We start from the raw sequence: 24,200 nt of genomic DNA, 5'->3' as shown, positions 1-24,200 counted from the left end.
AGTGGAATCCCTTTGCTTTCCTTTGCTCATCACCAACGTATGTTTAAAGCATTTCCTAAATACGGCAGGTGCAGAGACAGCTTCACTGTTGTGCGCATGTCCTGACAGGTGTGATTGACCGATGGGAGCTCCTGCAGGCCCAGGCCCTGAGCGAGGACCTGAGGATGAAGAAGTGGCAGCAGTTCAACTCCGACCTGAACAACATCTGGGCCTGGCTCGGGGAGACGGAGGAGGAACTGGACCGGCTGCAACATCTGCAGCTCAGCACCGACATCCAGACCATCGAGCTCCAGATCAAAAAGCTAAAGGTAGCTGCCTCCTGCCTTTTCTTCCTGGGCCAAACAGAACCCCCCATCTTGTGAAACCCCACCTATAGCAGCAGAGTAAACGTCAACCAAAGATGACCCAGAATGCTCACTGTACCCCAGCCATCCAAATCCCAGTGATTCATAGACACAGCTTCATAGGCATGGAACTCGTTGTAGAACGATCCTCCATATCTACCATTGAATGACCAGTTAAAGTTTCATGAACTGTCTAGGTACCTCAGATCTATTTAAGCTCTTGGTAAGGGAAATCTAACTAAAGTCCAGCACATCTCTGTCGAGAGCTGGAAAGAAATCCTTTCTAAGACCATATCTGTGTCATCTTGTGGGCGACCTGTTGCAATCATTTGACCTTGAATGGTCCACACTTGTGAATGTGGCTACCGTGGTGGCCATAGCAATTTTATGGTACGGAATAAAACAAAACACAAGTGTTGACTATTTGTGGCCAAGCACCTGCCATTTTGCCTTTGGTTTTGGAGTGCATAATTGGCCTGCCTTTATGCCAGCTCTAGATCTCGGAAATGCTCCTGGGCCTGAATTGCATTCAAAGGTTAAAGCATAGAGGCATCGCATGGTCTCAGAGCGTGTTTTTTTAATCAGTTGTTGGATTGTTCCTGGTGTTGTTTGTTCGTTTATTTGTAGAACATCAGATGTATTTTTCAGAGTATGACTACCCCAGATCTCCAGACACAGGATGAAGTGTGAGCCTTTTGTGTTCCTTTTGGATATGCTGTTTATATGGGGTTGATATTTTGGTAGCGTTCCATTGGCAGTTGTGTTGTCTTGCTTTTACGTTTTCAGAAAGAGAAATGAGCCTTCTCCACAGTTATCCCCACGGTTGCATCTTATGGTAAAGTATCTGTCCCGACCCCAGGAATTTCAGAAACAATACTGCATGAAAGATGCAATTTACAGACTCTTTGTAATGACACACTTTTTTCTCTGTAGTCTTTAAATGACTCCAGTTAGTGTTGCATTAGAGCCAAATTCCTTGAAATAGTTATAAAACAAGTGTTAGCCAGGATCTAAGACCCCATGAGATGAAAGCTGAGAAATAAGCGCCTGGAAGTATTATTATAAGGAAGTATATTATAAGGGTAGGGAGAGCCATTCTCCTCAGCACCTTTCCCCAATTCTTCCTATGTGTTCTGTTGATACATTGCTGGAATGAACAAGTGCTTTCCACAATATCTCTTCATCTTATGCTCTCTCTGTGGTTGAACCTCTGGTACAGAACATCAAGAATCTGCTGATAAATTAAAGCATACGTCACACTGGGAATATAACCAAACTTTTAAGAAATTGCAAGTGAGAAACTATAAATAAATGCAGCTTGCATAGTTGGGATTTGGGGATTTCTGGGATTTCTGGGGTTCACCCCAACTTGTTTAAATACTTGTGGATTTTTAAGCAGAACTTGATTATTTAAAAAATTATTGTATGAGTCTGAGTTCAAATTCTTAGAATTGAGCTCTGAAATGCATAAAGCCAAAGGTTAGTTTAAGAGCTGGGCAGCGGTGGCTCATGCCTGTAACTGAGTTACTCGAGAGGCTGAGCTCTGAGGATCAAGGTTTGAAGTCAGCTAGGAAGAAAAGTCCATGAGACTCTTATCTCCAATGAACCACACAAAAAAAATACCCCAGAAGTTGAAGTGTGTCTCAAGTGGTAGAGTGGCAGCCATTAGCAAAAAAAAAAGTTAAATGAGAGCATGAGGCCCTGAATTCAAGCTCCACTACCAAATAAAAGGATTGACTGTTTCATTTGTGAAGTCAGACTAAACAGGTTAGCTCAGGAAATCCCTATTTATTTTTCTGCCATCCCAAGAATGTGGCCCGAGACACGGTGGTGTTCACTGGGTCTCAAGATGAAACACACATTTCTTAAGCCATTTGTTTTCTAGTGACCTAGGATGAGTATACTAAAAAAAAGTGTTTTTTAAACAAGGTTCCTCTTGCTCAATACTAGCAGAGCCACATTTGGTTTGGTTCAGTTTGGTTTTGCATGGTGTTGAGTTACTCTGTCTCTTGGGCCACTGGGCAGGGTGATGGTTGTTTCCAGCAAAGCTCCCCTCCATTTTATTTCCCCTGTCCATATCTGATATTTAACTCTAGTTCCATAACCTCTGCAAGTGTTGTCATGAATTAATGGTCAGTCTTTGTTCGTATGTACTCTTGACAAATGTGGGTGTATCCCAGGAATCATGCATGGTATACACCTCTAATCCCAGCACACAGGAGGCTGAGGCAGGAGGATTGAGCATTCAAGTCAGCCTGGGCTACCTAGCAAGCTCTTGTCTCACACAAAAAATAAAACAAGAAAAAAAATGTAGATTTGTGTGTGTGTGTGTGTGTGTGTGTGTGTGAATGCTATAGTATTTCCATTATCATCCCATTTCAACCATCCCTTAAAACCCATCCCTGAGATCTAGTGGTAGATTCTCAGTGTCTTCTAACTGCAGAGTGATTCTCAGTGATCTGCACCCTCCTGTCTCTGGTCTAGCCATCCTATGAAGGCCAGTTTTAATTAAGGAATCTTCTCCTTTGACTGAAACATTTTGCAGAGTCTTAGACTACTTGGATTTATTTTTAATGCATTCTCCACCGCGGCAGGAGCTGCAGAAAGCCGTGGACCACCGCAAGGCCATCGTCCTCTCCATCAACCTGTGCAGCTCTGAGTTCACCCAGGCGGACACCAAGGAGAGCCGGGACCTGCAGGACCGCCTGTCGCAGATGAACGGTCGCTGGGACCGCGTGTGCTCTTCGCTGGAGGACTGGCGCGGCCTGCTGCAGGATGCTCTGATGCAGTGCCAGGTCGGTGGGCCTGGGGACACGTCGTGCTGGTGCCAAACCCTTACCGCCACAGTTAACTTGAAGGATGCACTCGCTTGCTCCCTGAAATCAGTGTCTGAGTGAGGTGACTTACCATTGTAGTGGAGAACCTGGAGATGAACCAGGATGCAAAGCCTTTTCGTCCATTTTCCATCTGGCTAAAAAAGAGACTATTCCCTAGCTGGACACCTGTGGCTCATACCTGGACTCCTAATTACTCAGGAGGCTGAGATCTGGGGATCATGGTTTGAAGCCAACCCAGTCAGGAAAGCTTGTGAGACTCTTATCGCCAAGTAACCACTAACAAACCAGAAATAGAGTTGTAACTCAAGTGGTAGAGCTCTAGCCTTGGGCAAAAAAAGCTAAGAGAAAATGCCCAAGTTCAAGACACACACACACACACACACACACACACACACACACAACTATTCCCTTATTTGTCTCTGTCCTGCCATTCCTTCTCTGACTCGTTTGTTTATTTCACTCATCTCCAAAACACACTGCCAGAGCAGGTAGGCAAATATTTCTTGGACATGAAGTAAGCATCATAGATATTTCTTCATCCATCCATATCACCATTATTTGCTACATTTCCACAGCACGCTAGACAGGACACCAAGCAGTCAAATACAGCATAACCTCTTACGTTGTTGGGAAGACAAAACAAATAAATTGCCAGGTAATCATTAAGCAAGATGCTTAACAGACACTGGTGATAGGGGTGACTGTGTAAGCTCACTTGAGGAAGGCGGCCAGAGCAGTTCTAGTGGTCTTTGAGCTGACATAGAAAAGACACTGCTGGGAAAGAGAAACACCAACTGTCCCAGAAGCAGGAACAGAAAAGCACCTAGAGAGGCCAGAGTGTAACAGAAAGTGATGAGGAATGGAGAAGCCATCGTAGGTCTGAGCTGGGAGTTTGGAAAATATTCTAAGCCCCGTGGGATAGGGAAGATGTAGTAGCCTGCCTTGCCCTTCTTGTCCAAAACAACCCCTGTACCTATGCATTGAATAAATGAGCAAATGGATGGACAGAGGGAAATTAGGCCAAGACCTTCACACATGGGAAAGATGGGAAAACACAGAGCACAAGAGAGTTGCTTCCTTTCAGCATATCTTCTTTGGAAAAGTTACGTATTTTTGATGCCAACTTACTTTATGTCTACATGTTTTCACAAAGGATAGAACCAATGCTTTTGTTCTGATCATTGTAACAGTACCAGGTCCTATTGTACATCTGATTGGACAAAATGAAGTGTCCACACCAGTGGTGAGAGCTATTGGAAAGAATGGTAATATATTCTAGAAAAAAAATTAAGCTCAGTTATTCATAGTTACTTTACACTCTTGCATTTTCAAAGGATTTCCATGAAATGAGCCATGGGTTGCTTCTCATGCTGGAGAACATTGACAGAAGGAAAAATGAAATTGTGCCAATTGAGTCTCACCTTGATCCTGAGATACTGCAGGACCATCACAGACAGCTCATGGTAAGAATGCTGGAGGGGCTTCTCTTTATTTCTAGCAAAGGTATATATTTTGACCATTGGTCTCCTACCCTCTCATTTAAGCCTCTAAATTAATTCCTTAGAGTTTCCAATCTCTGCAAAATGACCGTGCTTACATCCCTTCTGCCAGCTTTAGCCTTGGTTCAGTTACAGACGTCTTAAATGTCCTGAATTTCAAGTAATTTGTCTTCATTAAGACCACTTTTTGATAACTTGTCCTTATTTTTAATTTGAATTCAATAGTATAGTTTGTAGCTAACTGTAAAAGGATTATAAAACTGCCCAAATAGTCATTTAAGTCTTTTATGGGAGGGGAGGAGTTACTTAGGTTTGAACTAAGGACTTTTTACTTGCTAAGCTAGTACTCTACCATTTGAACCATACCTCCAGCCCTGCTTTTCGCTAGTTACTTTAGATATGGAATCTACTGAACTTTTCTGCCCATACTTGCCCCAAACTGTGATTCTTCAAATCTCAACTTCTGAATAGCTAGGATTATCGGCATGAGCTACAAGCACTAGGCTTTTCTTCGTTTTGTTTTTTAAATTATTCTTTTCATGATAAATTAAATATAATGGTTCCTGAAAACTTAGGAAAAGAGGAATGTGAAGGGTTACTTTATTGTCATAAGTGGGCACAAATCATACTGTCTCAAGCACTAAATTCAAACAAAGTTACTGTGCAGATTCTTGGGGGGATATAATGCACTGTGTATGTAAATGAATTTTACAGAAGATAAAGAATAGTATTTGAGCTCCATTAGAATGAAAAAAATGTTTTGTCTTTTGCAGCTTTCTGTATTTTTAAAATGATCTGTCTTCACATTCAACACTTAACAACCTAAACAAGCAATCACTAGCTTTTAATTCAGTACTAGAAAGTCTTAGAAAGCAAGAGGAAATTGCTGTGCAATTGTATTTTTACTCAGCTTTAACCTTTGCCATTATGCTGTGAGTGATGAATTACCCTGTATTTTTTTTAAGTCTTAAAGTCTTTAAGTCTGGTCAGACATACTTGAGTTTTGCTATTTCCTTGATAATCATGTGTGGTGTTTTTTTTTCTGTTGTTTAAAAGACGATGGTATGCTTCATTTGCATAGTACTTTAAATACCTCTGCATCCGTTACCCAATATAAATCTTCCAATGATGCTACTGTGGATAGAAAACATAGGCCTCCTCCCATGAGTAAACAGAATCAGAGAGGTTCAGAGGCCTTTTGCAAAGTAATTTTAGGATAGCCAGAATTAAAACATAATCCCCACGTCTCTGCCATAGTTGTGGCCTCCTTTAGAGTGTGAACTTCACATGCTGACACGCGTGTGTGACCACCCACTTTGAGAACTTTGTCCAACTATCAAAACTCCTTACATGATACTTCCTTTTATGTGCACAGCAAATAAAGCGAGAGCTGCTGGAATCCCAGCACAGAGTAGCCTCACTGCAAGACATGTCTCGCCAACTCCTGGTGAATGCTGAAGGTGCAGACTGTCTGGAAGCCAAAGAAAAAGTCCATGTTATTGGAAATCGGCTCAAACTCCTCTTGAAGGAGGTCAGTCATCATATCAAGGACCTGGAGAAGGTCCTGGACATGTCAAGCAGTCAGCAGGTACGCCCTCTTCAGGCTTCAGAAAATCACATTCTTACAAGAGGCCAAAGTACAGCGTGTCCGCCCATGATGGACTGTCCACTGTAGCACATGTCAGGATGGGGAATATCTCTTCCCAGCTACTGTGCTTCCAAATCCTGCCTCAGAACACAAAAGCAAACTCATATAACATATATATTATATTATATTATAGTACAACACTGCCTTGGATTCTATTAATTACAAAAGATCTAGCTCCTATCAGTACACTACTCTTACCACAACTACCCATGTGACATTTGGTTTCACCCTGCTTATTTAAGACTTTACACATGACTAGTTAGCCGTGATGGAACAAACCAACCGTTGCATTTAAGTTTTGAATTCTACAGCTATAAAGCTCAAATCTCCTCATGCATGTATTAGTAACTAATTCACAGATAATGGTCCTCTGCTCATTTGTCTTCCCATTGTCCTTGACTGTTGTGATGAATGTACTGGCTGGTACAGGGATGCACGGTTAGATTTCCAGCACTCAGTTGTGAAATCCTCTCACAGAGTCATACACAGTCTCCCTACAAGCGTGGGGAAGGGCAATCTGCTCTGAATAGCAGCCAAGACAGAGGTAATCCAATTTCTCTGATTCTGTAAGCTAGACTCCTGGAAGACAGTCATTTGTCCCTGAGTTAAATGAATGGAATTCTAGCTGGCTTAAATGATCTGTAGCTGTCAAAACAGACTTCTTTGCCTCCCAAGCGGTATCAACCCGTGTACATCTGTGTCCCAAACTAATAATGCTACAATAATTCCACTATGGTTGTATTTTTCAGAAGGACCAAACTTACAGCCAGGAAATCCCAGTACACTGGAAGAATGAGCTCTCTGTGTAGTGTCTGGTTGCCTTTCTCCCAAGGAGTGGTCTCATATGTATGGTGGAGATACAGGAATGGATAGGGCTGGTGTAGGAAATGTGTTGTGCATAGGGAGGCCCCATGGCTTTGGGTCATGGAGTTGTTAAAGGACTCTTTCTCTTGTAGGATTTGTCTTCCTGGTCTTCCGCTGATGAGCTGGACACATCAGGTTCTGTGAGTCCCACGTCAGGAAGAAGCACCCCGAACAGACAGAAATCGGTAACTCTGCACTGGTCCTTGTCAGCTAGCCCATGGGTTGGGGGGAAGTGGGGAACACAGGGGAATGGCAGCATTTGTGCACACCGCAGGGTCCACAGGCTTGAAGAAAGAGTCCCTAAGCAGGAGAGGGTTGTCCCCAGTGTAGAACTGCTTCCTCAGCCCCACCACAGGCCCTTCCACCACATGCTCAGGAATGGAAAACAGCTATTTTGTTTATCCAAAGATTTGGGGCTCAACGTGTGGCTGGCATGCAGGAAGAAAATTTACTTTTTTTGCTCCCATGGCCATTTCTAGAATGTACACATGGTGCACGTGGGTCCCTTTGGTGGCTCCTTCCATCCAACCACCACCACCATGCCCACCTATCAAAGGTAGGCTGCCACATGCGAAAGGCCTCAGCTGTGAACATCTAATGAGTCCACTGAATGGATGAGTGGATGTCTTACTGGTTCTCAAGCACAGAGGCTTCAGAACAGTGGTCTTTGAAGGGTTTTGGTGTCTGTACTAACCCTAAAAATGTGGCAGCTACCCAGCTGACCCCCACAAAGCCCGTGGTGGGTCTGCCTCACAGAACGCAGGGAGAGAAGGCAAACTTGGCCCCTGCTCCCCTCTATACCTTGACTTCTCTGTGTAATTAAAAGCTTGTTTTCGTTTTGTTCCTTCATTTTTAGTTTTTGGTCCAGCTTTATGATTATATGCATTCCATTTCCCCCTTAGTTTTTAGAAGTAATGATTTCATTTGTACTTTTTTGTTTAAATACACTTACGTTCTATGCTGATAAATGTATTATCCTTCTTAGGACTGTTTTATTTTTACTACATTCACTAGTTTCCTATAGATCCTAGTTTAAGAATGTGAAGGAATACTGGCTTTTCAATTCAAATTTTAGCCTTGATTTATCTTGGATACTGTAATTTGTTGGATTTCATTACTACCTAAAACTGCATCATATTACTACCCAAAATTAATGTTTTTATCTTCTAAAAGGTGTAACAAATGATGTAAAGTATCTTTGAAATATGTAGTAGGTGTTGGGTGCTGATGACTTATGCTTGTAATCCTAACTACTCAAAAGGCTGAGTTCTGAAACTCAAGGATCAAAGCCAGTCTGGGCAGGAAAGCCCATGAGGTTCTTATCAACAATCAACCATCAAAAAATCTGGAAGTAGAGGTGTGGCTCAAGTGATGGAACATCAGCCTTCAGCCAGAAAGCTAAAGGATTCAAGCCTTGAGTTCAAGCCACAACCCCAACACAGAAAGAAAGAAGAGAGAATGAGAGAAAGGGGAAAGGAAAGGACAGGAAAAAAGGAAAGGAAAGGAAAGGAGGGAAGGAAAGGAAGAAAAAAGACAGAAAGAGAGATAGAAAGGAAGGAAGGAAAGAGAGAAAGGAAGGAAGGAGAAAGAAAGAAAGAAAGAAAAAGAAAGAAAGAAAGAAAGAAAGAAAGAAAGAAAGAAAGAAAGAAAGAAAGAAAGAAAGAAAGAAAGAAAGAAAGAAAGGAAGAAAGAAAGAAAGAAAGAAAGGGAGAGGAAGGAAGGGAGGAAGGAAGGAAGGAAAAAGAAGGAAGAAAGGAAAGGGAGAGAGAGGGAAATGAAGGAAGGAAAGAAAGAAAGAAAAGAAAGGGAGAGGAAGGAAAGAAGGAAGGAAAGAAGGAAGGAAGGAAAGAGAGAGGGAAATGAAGGAAGGAAAGAAAGAACAAAGAAAGAAAGAAGAGAGGGAGGGAGGTGGGGAAGAAGAAGGGAAGGAATATGTAATAGAGCAGAGCCAGTGAATTTTGTCTGGTATTAGCAGATGTGCAGAGATATTTAGGTAGCACTGTCAATCGTGTTTCTGACATGAAAAAGTATCCCTCAGAACCACCATTTACGTTTCTTTTATGACTAATAATTTAGACATGAATTCATATCACTTCTTCAGTTGAAGAAAAGCCAGTTTCCTTGGTCTGTGGGTACTGGTCATTTCGTTTAATTTGTTTTTTTCTTTGCCGCACTTTTAGTTATCTTCATCAGTAGCTTGTCTTTATTTGCCTGGACTGAACACTCTTCTTTCTTTACCCCTGTTCATTGCAAACAGCCACGAGGCAAATGTAGTCTCTCCCAGCCTGGACCCTCTGTCAGCAGTCCAAATAGCAGGTACCTTGTTCTCCTGGTTTCCACACTGTTCTAGAGCCACAAGAGGATGATGAAAATGGCTCATGACTTAGGGAGGCCTGTCTCTGGTCTGCCTCAGTACTGTTGAGAAATTACTCATTTCCACCCACATTCTTTCTGAGTAAATCAGAAGGGCTATTCTCAATGGAAATCACAAATAAATCTGAGCATAGCGTATTTGGATTTCATCGAACTTTTGTGAACTATACCAAACCTCTCCATCAAAGGGCATTCTCTGTGTCCATTGTTTAAATCAGTGAGGATTCAATCGCCATTGATTCATGACAGATTTTTATCATCCTCTTCCTTTCTAGATTTTACAATAAGACAGGTAATCAATCAGTGAATTATTACTATTCACAGAACCCACAAATCTGCATAAAATATACTAATATCCCCAGCTTTTTTTTTTATTTTTATCTCGCTGTTTTATCCAGATTGTGGGTTTTGGATTCTCAAAATGGCTAAGTCCTGATTTGGTGTACTTCATTGAACGTTGACAGGCCCCTCTCTCTCCCGCTTGTCCTAAAACTCCCCCCTTGCCTGCACACTCAGCCACTTACCTTCCTTGCATTGGCAAGCTCTCTCACTCTGGACCCCCGATCAGCCGGTGTCCTGCCCAGTAACCGCCTAAAGCTGAGCCCCCGCCGCCCTCTGCTCCAGCCTGGCCTTCCTGAGCCCTCACGTCTGCAGTTAGTAGTGCTTTGCCTTCTTTGTTGTTGGTGTGATGTCTGTGTTCCTTTGCCCTTCCACCAATCAGTTCGTGTTTCCCCAGAATTTTTTTTTTTTTTTTAATGAAGACACTGTCTTTGAAGCTAGTTATTTTCATTCCAGTCCCCAGAAGTTCTCCGTGAAAATATTTGTCCCACTGGAACCTTATCACAGTGAGCAGGAATTTAATTCCTGGAAGGAGGGTGAGGATGGAGAAATGTAAAACTGTAAACAACTCCTGAGTAATAGTTTTAGTTTCCCAGCTGTGCGCCGAAGGGCCTGGCTGGTGTATGTGGTCATTCCCTCTCAGCAGAAGTAAGGCAGAATGTATTTGGATATGCTTTCTGGTTTTAAGCTTCCTTTTACTACGGTTATTCTTTTGCTTTGCTTTGCTTTTTTTCCTTTTTTGGTTTGAAGAGAATGTTGTGGGGGCTTCTTTATCCCTAGCAAAACAGCAATAATGAGAAAAACTCCCAGAGAATTTTGAATGTAATGGTGACATCTGTGGGTGTTCTGATACCCTCTTTGCTCCATATAAGAAAAGAACAAACAACAACAACACACAACATTTGTTACAGCTAGAGCATTGTATGATATCATCCCTCTTTTTTTTTCCCCCCAAACTGCTGGTGGACCATGACCCCAAAATGGAGACTATCTCCATAGTGGGGCTTTGGTTGCTACAAATGATTGCCATGAGAACAAGAGTGCTTAGACTCTTCTGCGATATGGACAGCAGTTACCTCTGCTTCCCAACTATCCAATCCACCTGCTCCCACAGCTGTCCCAGCTAGCCACAGAGATCTTCTCACAAAGCCAAGGGAAGGCTGGGTCAGCCACCTTCTCACCGTGACTTCTGCCAGGCTGCTTTCAGCTCTGCTCTGCCCAGCACTGTTGATTAACATCTTTCTGAGCTTTCAGCACCAAGTTCACTGGGCTACGCAGGAGGGAATGGAATACCAATAGTCTGTACTTCGGTGGCAGACTAAATCAAACACCTTGGCAGACGGGTTGAACAGTCTTGGGCTTTGTAACTCCTTGGCACCTCACATTGGGTGCACCCATCCTTGACAATAACATGCAGTGCCCATGGTGGGGGCGGTAGGGAGGGGCGGGGGGGGCAGGAAGTTCACACACTTCCTGCGCTGTCGCCGTGTTCCTTTGCAGAGAGACTTCGGGTACCTCATGTTTGATCTTGCACTGGTCCAGCAAATTTGAAAGGTCACTGCAGTACAACAGTTCTTTGGGAGATCGGCAGTGAGAATCTCTTCAGGCACACTTCTTTCTTCTGAGGAGAGAAAGACAGCATTGGAAAGGCCTAGGTATTCGTTTGCAAGGAATAGTTACATGGGTTTTGTTGTTGTTGTTGTTTAGAGGCAGATATTAATATGGATAGCCTGTTAGCTGTTTCAGATTGATTCATGAAAGTAATTCCATATCCTGATATAATGTTATTAATATTTTAATATAGATTAAGAATGGTAGTCACTGAACACCTATTCTGTCTAGGCTGTAGACCCACAACATTAAGACATAATGGTTCCTTTCATGTATCAGAATACAGACCAATTATAGTGACTTTCCCAGAACTTCCCCAAATTATGAGAAGTTAGAAAATAAAATTTGTGCATAAGTCATAATAACTCTTATTATTCAAGTTTTCTATTTGAGATTGAGATAGAAGTGTGCAATGCTTCTGACAATCCAGACATTACACTTTTTCTCCATCTAACTTAAAACATTCTAACCCTATCACCAAGAGTTCTTCAGTGCTGTGACTGAGTTAGACTTGACAAATGGGAAGACTTCACTCCTATTCCCTCAAGAGAAAGGAGTCATTGCTCTGTAGTATGGTTACAGTGAATGATGACTTCATTCCTAAAGCTTAGGATTGTAAAACGCAGAACTACCCTGGAGTCTGTTGGCCTTTGGCACCTTCTGCATGGAAAACAAAGACAGAATGGGAATGGCAATGCTAGGGCTAAAGTCCTGATAGGGAAGGGAAAAGACCTCGTTTTATAATTTGTTAAAAGTAGGCAAATATATCTAAGCAAGTTAGAGGTGGGGGGGGAGGTGCATGTACATTAAGGACTCCTATAAATACATTCTGATCCTTATAGAATTTATTTCCAGATCCTTTCTGTCAGGCTCTTCTCAGAGGTCTGTTTGGTCAAAACTTATTCAAAGAATCTGATGATAAAGCAAGCCTCCCTAGAAGGAAGGCTGCCCAACCCTGCCCCGAAGTCAGGGAGAACTCTAGTTGGCTTTTCCTTTGAGAAGACATTCCCAGCATGTCTGGAGAAGGAGTCAGACGGTTTGAGAGATTTATCACATCCCTTTAAACATAATCATTGAACCTGAATTCCTTGAGAAAGCAGGCTGGATCCAGTCATTCCTAGAGACATGAGTTGGCCTACTCATGGCACATTGTACAGGTAATAGTGATAAATTTCTAACATTTATTTCATTTATACTCATTTATTTCATTTATTTATACTCTGTTTCAAGCACTATGCTAAGTACTTGTGTGCCTTCCTTCCCCCACTGAGACTTTGCAGAAGGCTATAGACAAGGACTTGGTATATAAGAAGTGTGAACACCTAGCTCACCTGACTACACTCTAGTGCATTACCTACGCTACCCCACTGAGGGACTGTTCATGCAAAGCTCAGACAGGTGCACAGGCTGCCTAAGGGAGCGGAGGACCAGCTGGATATGTGGTTTTAATAAGAAAAGACTGGGGTACTATAGACTCTAAAAACTTACCCTCTGAGCCTCATATCCAGGAAGCACTGGATTTCAAAGATCACTAGGGAAAACAGTAGACCATAGAAAGCCGAAAAATGTCTATGCACAAATTCACGCATCATACTGCCGATGCTGATGAACCAGGCGCGACATGAATCGAAAATTTCTATTCACTGAACTTTACATGACATGTGCACAGAATTAACTCATTGTTTTCCCTTGATTATGCAGAACTTTTTAAGCACACAGCGTGAGATGGCATTCAGATGTGTCCTGTCTCTGTTATAGGCATTTTCTTTGGTGTGTGTGGTAGGTGGTGCTGTTAGGCCCCGCTTCTTTCCCACCTTACCATCTTCCTTCCCTCAAAACAAAATGTATATTTTGGAACAATGACAAAACAATTCTTGGGCAGTTATTCAGAAATGTGAAGGCTAGGAATGGCCCCCAAATAAATACTTGCTGGTAGAGAATAAGCAATTACCTCCACTGATTTTCTTGAGTAAGTTTACACTTCACTTTTCCTGTATAAACACAGTATACACTGTCCTTCACCTATGTAGTAAGACCAATGGAGAATTACCAGTGTCTAGATGATTTTTTTTAGTTGGTTTCATTCTCTCCCTGTTGAATTTCCCAAGATTCTTGAAACTTAGATGATTTAAACTCAATAAATACATACCCTTTTACTCTGAGAGAATTAACCTACCAGTCCTAAAATGTCTGAAACATGGTCACCCTGAGGAAGAGGTAAATTGGGGCACGTTGAAACCCCAGTAGTTGGCCCTGAGAGGTGAGCATTTTTCTCAGTAGGTAGATGAGACATACCGGGGGACTGTGGACAGTTGCTAAGTACTGTGTGTCCCTGTCTCAGCCCATTGCATCTCCCTAGGTTGGCATTCTTTAATATTAAAAGCCACACAGCAATGAAATGTTAGGAAAGAATTCTCTGATGTTGTTAAATGTGCCATGTCCTTCAAACGGCCCTAGAACATGTGAGCCTAGGATCTGGAAATGACAACCTTTTGAGTGTTTCACAGGAATGAACAGTCAATGCACCACTCCCATGTTGATCTTGATCATTGACCTAATTACGAAAAACAAAAAATAATAAGCTAATAATTGACAGAGAAGCACGATCCCTCTGTGTTGGATTGTAATATCATAATATATGTGTCAATCTGCCCACCACTATGAGCCTTTGAAACAAACCACTGAATCATGAATTTTTTAATATATTAAGGCTTCTGTCTTCTTTTTCAAATAAGAAAACTAAAGGCCAGAGAGGCTAAGGGACTTCCTTGTAATTTTATAACCACCCAAACACAATATACTCTTATGTCACTACAATGATTGGGTGGTCAGAAGCTTTATGACTAGAGACATGGATAATAAATACCAAGAAAGCAGTTCTAAATAGGGTACAAATATTCTCTTTTTTGCTTCAATATGTGAGATGCGTGTGACATAAATGACCCGTAGGATAGGACTCTCATTTGTGTCACCGGACAAAAGATCATAGCATAGTCAAAAGTGTGGCAAACAGATTTTGGTGAATTCTTGTGAGGTCTCTTTGGTGGTGAAATTTGGGGTGAGTCATTTAGCTAGCTAGAGAGGCCAGATTCTGGGAGTGGAGTTCTAGGGTTGAAACCTGAATTCTGACACTCAATAGCTATGCCATCTGAAGCCTGCTACTGAGTCCCCCTTCCCTAGACTATAAATGAAGCTAATAAGCCTACCCTGGTTGACTGTTAGGAGGATTAAGTGAGAGAACCCAAGATAAAGGTTCAGAGTGTTGCCTAGCAATTTGAAGAATAACTGTTAACTCTCCTTAGCTACTTATCTACAACATTAGGAAATAGATTGATTGCCATAGCCCTGTCTCAACATGATATTTTATAATTAGATAACTTGAGAAGTTTCTATTTCTCTTCATCTATCAATAAGGCATATAGATGACATTTTTCTTTATGCCTTACTATATCTCTACAAAATACACATTTTTTTTTTTCATTCTGCTTCATTAGGAATAATTCTCTGGGCTTGGCATAGGGCACTTAAGCAATTTGACCACTAGATGGTGATTGAATTCTTGTGGCCTCTCAGTTGGGAGCTTGTTTACACTGAAAAATTAGTACAACTCATAAATCATATAAAACATGGAACAGAGAAGTTGAGAAACCATCTAGTCTAATTTGAAGAGGTCAGCAAAGGAGTTGGTACACAGAGGCAAGAAGAGTTGTTTAAGGATACACAACCCCTAGAATGCAACCTCAGAAAGAAACAAGGGTCTAAGTCAGACCAAGAAGTTGTTGGTTTTGTTGTTGTTAGTTTTCTCATTACACTACAAGAAAGACAGTGCAGTTCAGGGCTGCTAGAGTCTCTCTTCTTTCCTCAATAGTTTAATAACAAAGTTTTGAGTAGCCCTCACTGCCCACTCCCCTTTAAGGGGACTATATGTTTTTTTTCATTTGAAGTAGTACTTAAATGCCATCCCTTTTGCCCCACTGATAATCAGGTAATCTGTCTTCAAGAATTAATAGTTAATAGGGCGCTACAGTTTTCTTATGATCAAGACCTACAGAGTTAGCAAGATGGTTTTATCTCTTCATAGTTTTCTATCTACCTGTCAGTGGATGTCACTTTCCCCTAATGATGCAAAACCATTAAGGACTGCATGCTAGCTGTATGAGAATGTGTCTTCTTGACATATTTATTCTTTGCAACCATGCAAAGCTGTGCAAGTGTGGATATATACCAATGACGTTTCTGCCTTCACCTTTTCCACTAGTAAACAAACAAACAAAAAAAAGAAGCTCCTTTCCGGAGAAAATAGTGGCACACAATTCAGGGAGGCTGCTTCCCCACTCAGTATTCATTTTTGAATGCTGAAATTGATGCTCAGTCTCCAGTGCACAGTTGTAAAGGATGATCAAAATAAGAAGGTGTAGAACATTGACCTTCAAAATGACAATCTGTCCCCTCCAAAAAAAATGGTGGCAGGTTTTCAAAGCCACAGAGTGAGTGACAAGATCAGCCTAGAATCCATCCTTCAACAGCAGTGCTCTGTAGAGAACTCCTTTACGAGTCCTTGGTGAAGCTTTGAAAACTACTATTGTGAGGGTCAGATACTGGTCCAGTGCAAGATTCAACCATGGTATCCTCCATTGTCTTAATTGACAAGACATTTAAATGTATATGGATGGATGGATACAGTCAGTGCATTTTCCAACAACCTCTTTAGTAGTGGGATGATAACCAATCACACTATGGAAAGCTGGCATCTCATTCCCAAACTTGGGCTATGTTTTGCACGGCCCCTTGCCTTCCAAGATGGCACTGATGCCCCAAAGCAGTATCTATGCAGTATTTGAATTGCTTGAGTTTGTTTTGTCTTTTATGTTGATTCTACTCTCAGGTCCACAAAAGGTGGCTCCGATTCCTCCCTTTCTGAGCCTCCACCGGCGAGGTCGGGTCGAGCTTTCCTGTTCCGAGTGCTCCGGGCGGCTCTCCCTCTTCAGCTGCTCCTGCTGCTCCTCATCGGCCTTGCCTGCCTCGTACCCATGTCAGAGGAAGACTACAGTTGTGCGCTCTCCAATAACTTTGCCCGATCATTCCACCCCATGCTCAGATACACAAATGGTCCTCCTCCACTCTGAACCAAGCAGACGCCATCTGCAGAAGAGCTGGGGACAGGAGGAAAGCCCAAAGCAATCCCAGACTGTCAGACAGGACCTTGATCTTGGCAGAAGTCCTCGGTGTGGCAGCTTCCTCTCTCCTGTACAACCAATGTGTACTTGGAGTTTGAGCACTAAACAGACTAAGGACATCCGAAGTTGCCTGGACTCATGAATTCTGGGCCTCTGGCTCATTTGATGCATAGCCAAGGACTTCAGTGGACCATCTGGGCAGCCCTCCCGTGATGCTGCTGCCCCAACCCACACACCACGTCTGTATTGTACAATTTACCAGCCGGCAAGTGCTTGGCAGATTCTAGAACCTTGTAACAGGATTTTTAAGAACTTACATGGCAGCTTCCTTTCTCCCTGTTTTCCTTTGGGGTGTGATGTTCTAACCTTTGCTTTAGACGCACAAGCTGTAAATCTAAAAGGCACTTTTTTTTTTTTAAGGTATAAAGAGAAAACCTAGATGTAATCAATAAGATCACTGAAGGCTTTATGTGAAAAAAAAAGAGTTGAATGTTATAGTATAAAAAATATTTATGTATGTACAGTTTGCTAAAGCCAAGTTTTGTTTGTATTGATTTCTTTGCATTTATTACAGATACTATAAAATATTGTGTCTCTTCCTTTTTCTTTCCCCTACAAAAATGACTTTGAAGGTCTGTGGTAAGCATGGGCATACATTCTTATCACATTAAAATTTCCAAACGCTGAGTGGTAGAGTGGGAGAGAAAAGAAGTTGTTCGGTGAGTTGACACACCATAGCCATGGGACATGGTTTCCTCAGATGCTAGCTCAGACATTTAAACAAGACGAGACCAGGTCCCTGCCCACAGCCCTCACAATTTTGAGGGCCTGACTATGGAGGAAGAGGCCTGGGGTCCTAACAAGAGCATCCTCTCCCTCCCATTGCCAGTCACCTGGCGACAGGTGTATGTGTGGGGGGGGGGCAGGGTCGTTAATGTTCATGGAGGGGATGCACCTCTTAGAGCATATGGAGTGGCAAAGAACACACTAAGGGATACTGAAGTGGCTTCCATTTGTAGTCAGGGGAAGTGGGGACAAAGAACAATGTCCCAAGTGAGGGGGGGTGGGAGGGGACACGGAAGGCCACGGGCAGGGACCACCAAGGAACTAGAGAGAGTGGGAAGGGAAAGGTTAGGAGCACTGGGTACTGACATTCACACAAGCAAACAGGAAAGGTTAGCTAGAGAGGACAAAGAGACAATCCACAAAGCAAAGATGGAAAAATAGAAACAAAATGTAGTGAAGTCATAAAAAAAAAAAAAAGCTAAAAACTCAGGGGAAGAATGAAAAGGTTTCAGGAACACAGTCTGTGAGTAGGACAATAGATTTTTCCAGAAGGTGGGCCTGCGGCAACAACTCTTGTGGTGTGTGAGAAGTGAGAAAAGAAGTCTTTGAAAGGTTTCCAGCGGGAAGTCAGCAATCCAGGGCTGAGATTTACTGTCGGAAAGACAGGTTGGGGTAGACTGATTCATAGTCTGTAACTTGGGGCCAAATATTAAGAAATTACAACTACTCAATTTTATTGGCAAGTCATATAAAAGATCATAAAGCAAGAAACAATGGGGTAGGATGATTGATGGAAGCTGCTCCCAGCTCGAGAGGCAGAGCCTCCCAGCACAGTTGGATGGCTGTCTTTTCTGCTCAGTGCCCACTTGTTCCCCCCACACACACGCATCATCACCCCAATAGCCACAGGGAACTGTACAGCAGTTAAAATAATGTCACAGTGTATGCCAAGTAGGTCCAGCCACGTCTAGGAAAGCAGCAGTGTCCACAGCCCACTGGAGGGGCAGGAACTACTTCAAACCCCCTTAGTCAGGTCCCAGCTAGGCCCTCACAACTTCTGCTTAAGTACTCATTCCAAGCAGTCCTCTGCAGAGCTTTGACCTGCATAAGACTCCCATCCATCATCTTCTAAAACTCGAGGTGCAGGCCATTGAGGAAACCAGACAGGAATCCAATAGAAGTAAGATCAAGCTTAAGGCAGGAAAGGAAGATGACCCCTGCTAGACAAAACTCTATAAAACTTTACAGAAAAGTCTGTGAGAATCTTATCTCCAGTCGACTACTCAGAAAAATCTGGAAGTGGCTCAAGTAGTAGAGCACTAGCTTTGAGCACAAAGAGGTTCAGGGACAGCACCTAGGCTTTGAGGTCAAGTCCCAAGACTGGCAAAAAAAAAAAAAAAAAACACGAAGATTTTTAGATCTACTGGGCAAGGATGGTTCGTTCACTCACTTGGGGGTGGTGTTCTACTTAGTCACGTGACATGAGGTACTAAGGAGGATGTTGGGTGATGAGAGGAAGCATCACTCACTGGTCATTGTGATTTCAGATTTAGTAACACATTGTAACAATACTGGCTGACTGTCATGTCCACAGCAGTCCAGAGATTAAGAAAATGAAAAGTAGTGGCATTTGTTCTTCCAGTCACCTCTCCTTCCCCAGAAATCTGCAGGAAAGCTGATCTTGGAGGACGCCCTTCCTTCATTGCGTAAGGGAACCAGGATAAAGAGAAGGTACTTCCTGAAGTCTTGGTAGAGTGATCTTCTGAAGCTGGTCAGCAAGTTGAGAATGGCTGATGGAAAACACAGCAATACACAAGCTGAACCACAAGGGACATGGAGTCTAGGAGCTAAGGAAGCCTGGTGGGAGTCCAGCATGAGCTTTCGAAAACTGAAGGTCACAGAAAATTCAATTGACCTTACAAATCGTCGTACCTGTTCCTGAAGACCAGCACCTATATGTCACGGAACTTAAGCCACAATAATACAAGGACAAAGTCCCTTGTAAACTTGTGTACTATGCCATGAGTGACAATTTTGTCTGATGCCATGGGTCGTCCTGAAGAGATCCAAAGCCTCCCTGTGGGTGTCTACTTCCAAAGCTCTGTAGGATGCCAAGCTTTAGTGTTGCTGGACACATTTGTTGTTGTTTGGGGGATTTGAACTCAGGGCACTTACTCTGATTGCTTGCTTGGCTGGTACTCTAAAACTTGGGCTATGCCTCCAGCCCAGCTTTTTGCTAGTTATTTTCAAGATGGAGTTTTGCTGACTTTTCTGCCAGAAGTGGCTTCAAACATCAAATCTTTCAGTATACCTGGGATTACAGATAGGGCCCAATGGTGCCAGGCTGCCAGACAGACATTCTTGATAGGATTGGTGGGTTCAGAAGGTAGAGCCACCAAGCCTCTGCCAGTGCCTGGCAAGCCAATCCCAATCTTAAACTACAATTTTTTTTAATGGTAAGAACACAGCTGCCCCCATTGGTAAGTGCCCAATCCACACCTTCCGGCGGATATACACGTGGATGGAGGGTGGCAGGAAGGGGAGTGGCCAGGAGTTTTCTCAAGGTGCTTCCTGATTGGCAGAGGTGGTGTCAGGTCCTGGCTTACAGCTGCATTACACGGGGCTCCCAGCAGGGCCAGCAGGCCATAGTCTGCTGTGGACTGTCTCACTCACAAGCCCTTCAGCTCTCTTCCAGTGGCCAGAAGGCCACAAGAGGGCACGCAAGTTTCCAGCCATCCGCCATGACTCAGTGTCAGCTGGATGGAAGGGTGTCTCTATGAATCTGGATGCTAGATCAGGACTCTACCTTGAGCTGCTGAAATATCTGTCCCTTGCTGCTTTAATGATGACAGTACATACATTTATAAGTGCAGAGGTATGTCAGTCAATAATACAAAAGTATTGTCCAAATGTGTATTCTAGTTATTGATACTAGTACTAGTATATTGTTCATTGGTTACTTTAGTATAGGTTTTAATACCTCCTAAGACAAGCCCTATTTCTCCTTGTCCATGTGACCATTTTGAAAAACAATGAACTCCTTAAATTACAAAAGACTTTGTTGTTGTTATTTTTTTTTGGTTTTTTTTTTTTTTGGGTCCGGTTGTGGGGCCTGAACTCTGGGCCTAGGCGCTGTCCCTCAGCTCTTCAGCTCAAGGCTAGCACTCTACCACTTGAGCCACAGCACCACTTCCGGCTTTTTTCTTTTTGCTTATGTGGTGCTGAGGAATCGAACCCAGGGCTTCAGGCATGCAAGGCAAGCGCTCTACCACTGAGCCACCTTCCCAGCCTCCTTTGTTGTTGTTATTGACACCAGAGCTTGAACTCAGGGCATTTACACTCACTGGTCTTGCTTGCTCATACCTGGTGCTCTACCACTTGAGGCATGCTTCCAGCCTGGATTTTTGCTTATTAAAGATGGAGTTTCTGTCTGACTTTTCTGCATGGACTGACTTCGTACTGGGATCCTCCACATTTTAGCCACCTAAGTAGTTAGGGCAAGAGACATGAGTCACCAGTGCCCAGTAGAGTCTCTGATTTATAAAGAAAAGCTCACAGTCACTTCTTTATTGATCATCTTCAAATTTTACTCTCTTTCATATGCTTTCTGATTTAAATTTTTACTGTCTTCTATGCTTTTTGATATTTCTCATTCACATATAATACACATGCCTTTAAAAAAAAGGACGGGGGCTACTTTGTGTGTGTGCTTGCCAATTCAGGGATTTGAACTCAGGGCCTGAGTGCTGTCCCTGAGCATGTTTGCTCAAGGCTAGCACTCTACCACTTGAGCTACAGCTCTATTTGTAATCTTTGTGTGTGTGTGTAGAGAGAGGGGGGAGACGGGAGGTAGTTGTGGTTGGAGATAAAAGCCTTATGGACTTTCCTGCCCAAGGTTTCTTAAACTGTGATCCTTAGATCTCAGCCTCTTGAGTAGCTAGAATTACAGCTATGAGCCACCTGAGGGGAAAATAGGCTATTTTCACTACCATTTAACTTTTTAACAATATTATGACATGTTAGTATTTATGCATCCATCTTCATGATGATTGGATACCTCAGTATTTTTTCTCTCTTTTGGAAAGTAAATTATATTTATTGGGCAAGGTTGAGTCTTGCCACGTGCCCTGGGTAGATGCATGTAGGATTCTAGCAATGCTTATTTACTGAAGCATACAGCATGGCAGTCACCTCTGGGTCTTTTAGGATGTCACAAGAACTGATGACGTCTACTTATGTAGAAGCTATCACTAGTACAATACAATTGTATTGTTGAACATCAAATCGCTGAACTTCCCTGCTTGCATTTTGGTTACTTGGCATCTTTTGATCCATTCCTCCATTCCTCCTCTCCTCCACTAGTTATTTTTCTACCCCTGCATATTGTCACCACAGGAAAGGACTGAAAGGATATTGAGCTCATGGAAACCAATCAGCATGTTTTTTGCATCAGTTATTTTCTTCTAGCTGTTTCCTATTAAATAAAGCTATACTCACACTCTTGCATGGATGTATAGGCCTTTGTTCAACACTGTTTTCCTTTTCTAAGATGCATTGGTCAGGGTGCACCCACTGTTCAATGGAGAAGATGTTCCCAACGCATGGTTTCTTTCTTTAGCACTTTTACATGTGTGCCACCATTATCTCCCTGAACAAGCTGTGAGGCTCAGGGCTCTCCATGGTGGAGGTGTTCCTCATGACTTCCTGAAGTCTAGACAATCATCTCCTACTATAGACTCATTCCCAACGTTTGCACGTTTTAATTGTGCAGATTTTAATCTTTCAAGGAACTTTAAAAAATTATGAGGGCACACCTCAACCCTGGTCATTGGAGATTAGAATTTCAAATTACTTTGTCATTTTCCAGAAGAACAGACAATTGTTCCCAAACCAAACAAGAGAAAGACACAGAGGCCTCCTTTGATTTTAATTTTTTAAGCATGTGCTGATCAGAAGGGAGAGAGTTGAGTACACTGTGGTCCATACTTAGCATTTCCTATCATACAATTATTTCTAAATGGGATCATTCTACATGCATTGATGAAAGAAGATGCTTGGTATATATCCTTAAATTTAAAATACAAGATATAGAAGACTTGATACAATATGATCTCACTTTTGTAAAAAGAACACCAGAGAGATAGGTAGATATAAATTGGTAGATGATAGATATAGATAAATAGATGACAGATACAGATAGTTGGTAGGTGGTAGATAGAAATCGATGACAGATAGATAGATAATAGAGATAATAATAAGTCTAGAAGGAAGTTTGGAAAGATAGATGGGATACTAAGCTTGATCCTGTGACAAATCATACTGGGAGAACGTAAACGATGTTATTACTTAAGTTTGACAGGGTGTAGGATTATGCTTTTAGGTGCAGACCATTTAAAGAACCTCAATGAAAGCTCTTGACCAAAAGGGGGGTGGGAGGTGGAGAAGGAGACGCAGTCAGGGGCCCCTACTGGCAGGAGGGGGTTGGGTTAAACAAGGAGGGTGAAAGAGGAAGAATATGATTGAGAATAGATTGTTTGCAACTATGAAAAGAGAATAAAGCCTGTTGAAATTTGGGGGGGGCAAGGTGAGAAGAATAATAATAGGGTGAAATTGATTTGAATACATTGTAATTATATATGAATATGTAACAATGGAGTCCGCTTCTTGTAAAAGTTGTGTAAGCCAATAAAAAACCAAATCTATCTTAAGAACCCATATCAGAGAGAAAAAAAAAGTGTCTTCCATTTCAGAAAAGAAAAGAAGTGCCTTTATTAACGCCTATGTAAACGGTTTGCTAGACTACAAAAATGGTCCAACTGAACACTTCTAGAGGCAATCACAGTCCCCACTTTCCAGGCGGGTCTACCCTCAGAAGTCTGCTGCCTGACAAGTCAATCATTTGTCTCTGCACACACCTCAGAGACACTCCCAGAAGGGCATTGGTACCGCTCAGGTAATTAAGTGGCAATCAAGATAATCATCTCACATATAATCATGCTTTTTGGAAAGAGAAAAAAGAAGGAAGGAAAGAGGGAGGGAAGGGGGGAGGAGAAGAAGAAAGAAAAAGGAAAGAAAGGAAGAAAAGAAGAAAGAAGAAGGAAGGAAAGAAAGAAAGAAGGAAGGAAGGAAGGAAGGAAGGAAGGAGGAAGCAACAGAGGAGCACAGGAAGTGTGTGACCGCAGCAGAGGCTGACCCATGGGAACCTTGCTCACTTAGAGTTCAGGATCCTTCAGTTGCTGTTTTACCCAAGCTCCTCATCGCTCCATAAACCCGCTCAATGCTTTTCTTTTTATTTTTTGGAGGAGAGAACAGAACCAGGTACGTGATGCTTTCGCTCATTGGCTAGAGCTCAATCACCTGAGCCACGTCTCTAATCCCTGCTTAATGCTTTTCAGCGTACAGCAGAAAGCAGCCCTAGTCTGAAAAGCTGAAACCTTAAAGCCCTCCAAAACCCAAACCTTGTTTTGTGCATTTCTTGGCTTAGGGATGTTCAGTTGTGACATTGAGGCACATAGACAAATCATCTGAAAATCTCCATCTGAAACACTTGTGGATGGCCAAGTGTTATGAGTTAGCGAATCCTTGATTCTCCCGTGTGATCCATTCTAGAAGCTTCATGTTGGCACGCTCAGTCCTTCCCTTTCCTTAAAGGACATGCTTCCCGTGTGATGGATGAGCCTCAGAACCCGGCCACACCCCTGGTGTCTCAGCAGGAAGAGCGT

At 42.5% G+C, this 24,200-nt stretch overlaps 1 protein-coding gene across 4 annotated transcripts in view; it reads left to right on the top strand.

Annotated features, from left to right (window-relative positions):
* Nucleotides 1-17,281, top strand: part of Syne1 (spectrin repeat containing nuclear envelope protein 1) — a 385,765-nt gene extending 368,484 nt beyond the window's left edge. For all 4 annotated transcript variants that reach the window (XM_042700560.1, XM_042700479.1, XM_042700588.1 and 1 more), the window contains 7 exons: nt 109-308; nt 2,939-3,139; nt 4,516-4,644; nt 6,056-6,268; nt 7,285-7,377; nt 9,450-9,508; nt 16,401-17,281. In XM_042700560.1, coding sequence (XP_042556494.1) covers nt 109-308; nt 2,939-3,139; nt 4,516-4,644; nt 6,056-6,268; nt 7,285-7,377; nt 9,450-9,508; nt 16,401-16,641 — 1,136 coding nt within the window. In that variant the 3' untranslated portion in view covers nt 16,642-17,281. The remainder of the gene's footprint in view (nt 1-108; nt 309-2,938; nt 3,140-4,515; nt 4,645-6,055; nt 6,269-7,284; nt 7,378-9,449; nt 9,509-16,400) is intronic.
* The last annotated feature ends 6,919 nt before the right edge of the window (nt 17,282-24,200 follow it).

This window comes from Dipodomys spectabilis, unplaced genomic scaffold (assembly GCF_019054845.1).
Source record: "Dipodomys spectabilis isolate Male_0828 unplaced genomic scaffold, ASM1905484v1 ptg000001l, whole genome shotgun sequence".
Classification (NCBI taxonomy): Eukaryota; Metazoa; Chordata; class Mammalia; order Rodentia; family Heteromyidae; genus Dipodomys; species Dipodomys spectabilis.
The sequence above is the reverse complement of the archived record's forward strand: the minus strand, read 5'-3'. Positions and strand labels throughout refer to the sequence as shown.